The sequence below is a fragment of the Hibiscus syriacus genome, unplaced genomic scaffold (genome assembly GCF_006381635.1).
Source record: "Hibiscus syriacus cultivar Baekdansim isolate YM2019G1 unplaced genomic scaffold, ASM638163v2 tig00111402_pilon, whole genome shotgun sequence".
Lineage (NCBI taxonomy): Eukaryota > Viridiplantae > Streptophyta > Magnoliopsida > Malvales > Malvaceae > Hibiscus > Hibiscus syriacus.
Window position 1 is genome coordinate 8,963,006 of NW_024063082.1, and position 8,892 is coordinate 8,971,897.

The following is an 8,892-nucleotide window of genomic DNA, read 5'->3' on the forward strand; positions in this document are numbered from 1 at the left end:
GATCAATGACCGATAGTGATTAGTTATCTGAATCAATTAAGAATTGGGTAAATCAGGATTTTAGGGATTGAGTTTATTTAAGGAGGGGAGTGAGCAATCACAGTGGAGGGTGGTCTCACATGTCTATAGAGTTTTCAAGTCAGGCAGCTAACATGTCAGATCGATATTTTGTGACCCAAAGCAACGGTTGTTAACGTCGAGTGATCAATTAGTTATAAATCGACAATATAGTGACCAAATCGTTAGTTTTAAAACATTAGTAAAGAAAAGAGAAACTTACTCAAACATGAGTGACCATTTATGTAGTTTACCCTGGAAATAATCATAAAACAGTTAATTAATGGCGGCTAAAATAAGAAGGTCAGTTTACAATTTCAATCCCTTTAATATATTAGAATTCAAAATTCCGTCCCTATATTTTAATTCCATTCTTTACTCACCTACGGCAGGAGACAGGCACAATACCAGCACGATACTCGGTGATCTCGAGGAACACAGGCATGGCGAGGTCAAAGTGAAGGCGCGGAGCGTTGCACCATCCGCCATTGTCACTCGGGAGACCATAGTTTAGGAGGGCAAAACCAGTTTCGTAATGAAATTATTAACAATAAATCCCTCAACTATGTTTCGTCATTGTTATGTAAATACGTTGAGGCACCTCAGCACAAATTTCTTGACCTTTGGTGTAGCTTTCAAAACTGGAACTGCTTCATGCTAAGTTGAAAGAGATGATGATGCCTTTGCCTTTTAACATCATTTTGGAATCAATATTTCTACCGTGTTGTTTTCTGCTATGCTTGTCACCAAGCGAAAAGGCACGGAAATTTCAGTATTTGCATATGTATATGCGATCTACAGGAATCTTTAGATACCATTTTATAACTAAGATATAACAGAATCCTCTATCGGAAACAAAAGAATGAACCTTTAGATTTCGCAGCTGAATATTGCTTTGCTGCAAACTTAATTCTTTTTTGCTTGCAACTTTACGCTATTAAAAGGAACATCTTTCCGAAACAACCTTAAACTTTACACATCTTTGAGCTTCTCTCTCTTGATAAGCTTAAAACACATACATTTGTCTGAACTAATACGTTTATCATAACAAGTCAAGTTCCTTGTATTTTCATGCATCAAGCTGACCCTTTTGATCTGCAATATATTATATACAACTCCTCCATCATATGAAGAGAAAATGATTATATTATGTCTCATATGTTATATTCATATCGTGAGCAATACGACCTTTAAAGATCGATTAAGACAACATTGATTAAGCCTTCTGAAACAGGGGAAAATATGATCTTTTTAATCAAAAAAAGGAGATTTTCCTTCATTCATTTTATTAGATGTATATTTTATATAGAAATATACATCATCTTCTAAACAATAACAAGGAATGGGGACAACAATTAGATCTAAGCTGTCACGGATGTCTCGACTGCAACCTGGCTGGGATAACTGACTTCGGATTTCCTACCAGTTTCCCACAGCTCTGGTATTGCTTGCTTGATGTTGTGAATGCTTTCTAATGCATAATCTGCACCTTTAGGTCTCTGGGAAATGCCGATCTGCGTAAATTTTTAATGAAGAACAATGAGTGTTAGTTTCATGGTCGTTTTGAGGAACTGTGCATGTTAAGTAAAACAAGGTTTTCAAGGACTTGCCAGCACGGTGTGAAGACCGAGGTTTTTTCCGGCCTGGGTGTTGCGGACGCTATCCTCGAAGAACAACTGAAACAACAAAAATCATATGAAGGAAAACATTAGTAGACCGTAAAAACGCAACAAGTTACGAAACTAGTGACAGTGAATTATCGATCATCTTACTGTTCTTTGAGGGTTGATTTTGGCGATCTTGAGAGCACGCTCTATTGCGGATTCTTGCGGCTTGCAAACAATGGGCGTCTTGGGTAATGTTGCACCATTGTTGGGATGCGCGAAATGATCAATTATGTCAAAAATTTGACGACTGCTATGAGCATCGGTTGTAGTAGCGGTGGCGGATCCTAAGAACTCGATCTCATCTTCATCGTCAGAAACTGTGTTCTTATGAGTAGGATTGAGAGTCTCGAAGCAGATAATCCCTTCGAAACAGTCTTCCAATCCGAGTCTACTAAGAGCTTTAACGGAATGGACCCTGTCTGCATTTGTGAATATCTAAAACAACAAGAGACGTCAAGTCCTGTTAGGAGACAATTAGATAAAAAGAAACATGATCAATACTTGCTTATGCATCAAGCAACCAATATGCTTACGATTTTTCGAAGAGGCAAAGTCTGTAATAAACTCTTCAATGAAGGATCTGGTTTTAGGTTCTCATATGGAAGTCTTCCATGAACATAACTATGAAACTCATCATAGTCAAAGTCATAACCAACAGCCTGCAAATAAGATAAAAAAAGTATATTAATTTTTTTTACCTAATGAAAAGGATGCTTGAAAAAGGAAACGTTTAATGGAAGTAAATAATACCGTAAGGCCAGCCATTGATGTCCCATAATTCTTATACAAGAGGTCGGACAATTCAACAACTTTGTCCTTTTCTACGCCTAGTTTTTCAACCATGTAATCTGGAGGAAAAAAATGACAAAAACATCAGATTACCATGGAATTTTGATAGTAAAAATGGTAGCAGCCAAGTATCAGAATATAAATCCTTTACCTCTAATATTCTTCCCACACTCTCTCGCAAGACCAGAACTTTTTGGATAAAGGGTATCATCAAGATCTGCAAATTCAACCAAATTGCCACCTTTAATATATTTGCAGTTTCAGTTGAATTAGTGTAAAATCATCATATTTCTTCTCTTGTGTTTTTCAAGTAAAGGAGCTTACCAAACAAAAGGCAATCATATTTAGGCCTCTGAGTTAGACTGTATTTATCCTCGTATTCCATTTTTTAACTTGATCAAAGGTACCTAAATTAATCAATGGAAAACAAATTAGCTTTCAAGTCCAAGCAAGCAAACCGGTATCAAAGAACATGTATCCAATAATGCAAGTAAAGGCACTTTCAAATATTAAAAAAAACAGCTAAAATGATGAACTTTAAGGTATTGATTACACCCACAATTTGTTTATGGAAGAAAAAGAAAACAACTTTCCGTCAAAGAGAGAAATGAAACATCTCATATGTTTCTTTAGAGAACCCCAAAATGGAAAGCATTTTCATGAACAAAAACCCAGAAAGTTGAAACCTTCCCCCCCCCCCCCCCAAAAAAAATCACGACAAAGAAATGGTTGAAAGTGTCTAAACCAAAGGAATTCCAAGAGAAATTTTAAGGCTGCAATGAATGAATATCATACCGGTTTCAAAAACAAGGAAAGCTAATCAAAGGAAGAGTATTTGAAAAAGAGGTTTGTGCTAATGCCGTCAATGAATATCAGAGAACGAAAGCAGAGGGGGAAGGAGAACGGAGGTCGAAATGGGTTTTTATAGGCAAAGAATGATGGCAGGCTATTCAAGTTAATCACGTTTAATTAACTTGTGTTGAAAAAAATCAATATGAAATGTGTAGAAGAAAGTAATAGGAAGCAACCCAAAGCGAAAAGGCAAATCCTTTTATGGAAAAATAAATAAAGCAAAACAGAGTTAGATGTCCTGGTCTTTACATTTTGCTGTTTTGCTTTCCACGGTCCAAATTTATTCCTTTCTTGATCGTTACAGCAATATCCAGGAACTTTGCTGCAAATTCTAATGCAATGGGATATAAATAAAAGGTGAAATGATAATTCTCTTTTAAAATTCTGAATAAATATTATTTTATAATTATTTAAATAATAATAATTTTTATTATTAAATTATTTTTGATTATTTTAAATTTTTATTTTTATAAAATTGAGGTAATTGATAAAAATAATAAAGTTTTAATACTTTTATGCTTTTTCTTTTTACTAATATCGTATTTTAATAATTTTCAACAAATTAGAAATATATAATATATATTTTATCATTCTATATTTTTAAATTATTTATTTATTTTTCAACTTTTGTACAAAAATAAAGTAACTTACTCAACATTAATAATAAAATAAAATAACTATGTCAGATTAATATATTCGTTGATTTTTTTATCAATTCTTTTAATCTTATAAAGATATTTAAACGTTTAAGAGTTAAAAATGTAAAAAATTAAGAGCTAAATCATTTTTATTAAAAGTTTGAGAGCAAAAAAAATCATAAAATCTAAATAAAATTAAAAATAATTTTAAAGTATAGTATTTAATCTTCCTATACTTAATATAATTTTATTTTTTTTAATTTTATAATTCAATCTCACATTTAGGATATGTATAAATTTAGTCAATACTATTCACTTAATAAATTTAAAGTGTAATTAAAAACTTAAATTATTTTTTTAAAACATATTTTTATTATTTAAAGATAATAATTAACATTAGTATTCATGGTGTTGTATAGAGCTGCTGCTGTGTTGTTTTTCCCAGGTTTGCAGAGACATGATGATGCTGTTTTATGTGCATATCTTGTGGTGTTGCCGGTTTTTGTATGCTTTTTATCTGCTACCCATCGTAACTAATTGGGTTGTATGTGTTGATTTTTTTTATGCTGGAATGGGGATGGTTGATGGAATGGTGTATGGATTGTTTTATGTATGAGTGGTATGGTTATTTGATCTTTACTACCTCAAGGTACACTCTTTTTTCTCCATTTAAGATTAAGGAGATTTTTTTAATGAGATCCTTGAGGTGATGTACTTTGTAATTCATATAATACAAAGTACGCTCTTTCAAAAAAAAATAATTAACATTAGTATCAATTTAAATTTACTAATAATATTAGAAAATGAAAATTAAACTATACTAAATTAAAATAGATAGATTAATTTTCAAATTTCAATTCAATAAAAGGACTAAAATAACAATTAGACCGTTTTTAATTATATTTGGTTTGGTGAGTTGTAAACCCGTTCATTGGGATCGTGTGAGTTTGGCACAACACGAAAGGACCAGAAAAGAGGCAGTGCCTAAGAAAACACATCATTTAATATTCTTGTATAAAGGGGAGATGCCAGTTGTATATTCCACGTGGCATCCAATCAAGAGACTTATTGCCACTAAGACTTTCCATTCATCTACTCAATTTCATTATTCAATCCGTATTATACACAAAATTAGAACTATTCTTTTCTGTCAATCTAATTATATTTAATTCACATCAATCAACTAACAAATTTTAATTATCTGAACTCATATATAATAATAATAATAATAATAGAAAACTTAAAATATGTCAAATTAAAATAGCATTTAAAGAAATTGAATTTTCAAGTTTAAATCTTGTGGAATGAAAACCATTATTTGTATCTTTTTTTCATTTTACAAAAGTTTGCGGGTTAATAATAATCATAATAGACTTAATGGTTCCTAAGATTCTTAAAGTTTTGAAGAAAAAAAGCAATTCAACTCTTGATTTTTTTACTTAATTAAACCTTTAAATTAAAAAAATTAATGTGATTTTTTAATTGATGAAAATTATTATCGACTGATATAACAATAACGTGATAGTTTTTGTAAGAGCTCAAAAATATTAATTAATGTGACCCTTTGATTGTTGAAAATTATTATCGACTGATATAGTATTAACACGATTGTCTATATGTAATGATTGCTTGATAGAATAATTTAATTGATTTTTCTACAATTTTTGAAGATTTTGTTTAATATTTTAAAAAATAAAAAAAATAATTCAAAAATCAAATGTAAAAATTACCAAATTATTATAAATATAAATGTTAGAATTTTACTAAAAATTAAATTACTACTTAAAACTTAAAAAAAATATTAAAATCATATAAATTGTTAAAATTGAGGTGTTCTTCTCAATCGTCTAAATTACCAATGCGAAAATCTTTAAATGATTAGACATTTTCAATTTCAATTCGTCTTAACAACTTAGATAATAGAAAAGAACACCTCAATTTCCTATTACACAATTGAATACTTGCAATCTGTAGTAGGTTTGAAAAAGAATATTTGTTGTTTTACTTATTCGAATAAAAATTATTCAAAAATAATAATAAACTCAAGTTGAAAACTTTTTTTATGGGAGTATTTATTTTTTAATACTTTATAAGTACATTAATTTTTTTATTTCTTAATTATTAATAGTTTAACACTTAAAATTTTTGGGTATTTTTTTTAAAAAGTAACGGTGTTTATTTGTCCTCCTAATTTTAAGGCTTCGCCTTAATTAAAAATTTAAATACTTGTAATATTCTTTTAAAAGATTTCAATACTTTTAAATACTTTTATATTTTTACTTAAAAATTAAATAAACCTCAAAAATTTTAAAATAATCAATAAAGTCTTTTTATGATGTCATTACTTATGGTCAATAACAGTTTTTGTTCCCGAAAGGATCACATTTGTTTTTTTTTTAAATTTTTTTAAAAATAATTAAATAAAAATATATTTTTAAAAAGTTTGAAAGCCTCGAAAAATATTAGCCCGTCGTAATATAAAAAAATTCTAACATGTTAAAGGATTCTATTTGTTTTATGGTAGCATTTTTGTTTGATGAATCTAAATTTGTACTTATAAATGACATTTAGCTGCATATTAATCTTTATATAATTATAGTTCATGGAGAGATCGGTTTGAAAATTTCAACCATCAGAATGAAGTACTATTAAGTTTTATAGAAATGCGAACCTATAATAATAATAATAACATGATTATACAGTTCCATGTAGTATGTATCATAAACCCACGTCAGCTGCCCAAAATATTACGTAAATACATCCATCACTTATTTAAATCTTTATACATTATATGTTCATTTTAGGGTTTCATTTATTAATAAATAAATTACTTTTAAAATATATTAATCAATAATATAAATATAAATATAATATAAATAAATATATATAAATATAAATATAATAAAATATATAAATATAATATAAATATAAATATAAATATAAATATAAATATAAATAAATATAATATAAATATAAATATAAATATAAATATAAATATAATATATATAAATATATATAAATATAAATATAAATAATATAAATATAAATATAAATATAAATATAAATATAATATAAATAAATATAAATATAAATATAAATAAATATAAATATAATATAAATATAATATAAATATAAATAAATATAAATATAAATATATATAATATAAATAAATATAAATATAAATATAAATAAATATAAATATAAATATAAATATAAATATAAATAAAATATAAATATAAATATAAAAATAAAATATAATAAATATAAATATAATATAAATATAATATATAATATAAATATAAATATAAATATAAATATAAATATAAATATAAATATAAATATATAATATAAATATAAATATAAATATAAATATAAATATAAATATAAATAAAATATAAATATAAATATAATATAAATAAATATATATAATATAAATATAAATATAAATATAAATATAAATATAAATATAAATATAAATAAATATAAATATATAAATATAAATATAAAAATATAAATATAATATAAATATAAATATAAATATAAATATAAATATAAATATAAATATAAATATAAATATAAATATAAATATAAATAAATATAAATATAAATATAAATATAAATATAAATATAAATATAAATATAAATATAAATATAAATATAAATATAAATATAAGCACGAACTGATTGACTCAGTGATTAAGGGACTTATAATTCTCTCTAGAGATCACAAGTTAGAGCACTGGTAAGGGTATGAGCGTTCATTGTCAATTGGGTGAGAGTATTTAAACAAATATTGCCTTGTGTTTACCTCAGATGTATATAAAAATTATTATTAAATTTTGATAAATAATTAAAAAAATATTGAAAATCGTTTGAATATATCTGATAAAGTTGTTAGATCATAATAATAGCCATTAGTACTAAAAGAAATAATTATATTTTATCAATAATCAATTGATTAATGGTATGAGACGTTGGATTTCTTAAAGAAAATTAAATAATTAAATTTTAATATTTATGAATAAAATAATTAAGTTAAAATAAACATTACATAATAAATCTATATAAAATTTTATTTAAATTAGTTGATCAATAAGTTAATATGAATAGTAAAAAGATATATTTTAATAGATTATTTAGAGTCATCAAATAGCAAATGAAAGACAAAATCTCGTTATATATCGGGAAAATACTTCCATGAAACGGAATATAAAATGATGCATGACAACACAAAATGCTTCCTACTTGAGAAAGTCCAACCAAAATATAATTAAAAATATAAATAAATAATGACGAGATGTGCATAAAATTGGAGGTAATGCCGTCAATGATACAACTGAAAATGATTGACACTAATGTGGGTCACTATTGACCTCCAATTATTTATAGATATTATTACAAAAATTTATATTGTTATCGGCATTTAATTTATTTAATGATATTAATGTTTTTAAAAATTTTACAAGTTTAAATTATAATATTAAGAATTAAATAAATTAATTAAAGATATCGTTTATTTTTCACCCACGAATATGTATATAACATAATAAAAATATATGATACGAATACGTTGTTTGACCTAATTAAAATGATCAGATGACGGGAAAATACAAGGAAATAAACTAGTAATTGTTTCTCATTCAGAGATGCATAAATTACAAGGAAGGTGGTAACGTATTTGGAAAGAAAAAAAAAAGGATTGTTGTCAATATAAATAAAACAAGTCTTTCCCCCTTCAATTATGTTCACCTACCTACAAAGAGTGCCTATCATCACTTTGATTTATTTTAGATTCGGGTGATCTCATGGTAGGAGTAATCTCTAATTTTAAATATAAATAAAACTTTTATATGGGAGATTTAAAATAATTAGAATCTAGAATAATTTAA

At 26.0% G+C, this 8,892-nt stretch overlaps 1 protein-coding gene across 1 annotated transcript; it reads right to left on the reverse strand.

Moving 5' to 3' along the window:
* Positions 1-1,312: 1,312 nt before the first annotated feature.
* LOC120161588 lies at positions 1,313-3,388 on the reverse strand. Its single transcript, XM_039171808.1, has 8 exons — positions 3,309-3,388; positions 2,838-2,920; positions 2,665-2,730; positions 2,475-2,572; positions 2,258-2,383; positions 1,830-2,159; positions 1,668-1,733; positions 1,313-1,571 (listed from the first exon to the last, which is right to left on the reverse strand). Exons 2-8 carry the CDS (start codon positions 2,896-2,898, stop codon positions 1,419-1,421), a joined length of 900 nt encoding a protein of 299 aa, XP_039027739.1. The 5' UTR covers positions 2,899-2,920; positions 3,309-3,388; the 3' UTR covers positions 1,313-1,418.
* Between the last annotated feature and the right edge of the window lie 5,504 nt (positions 3,389-8,892).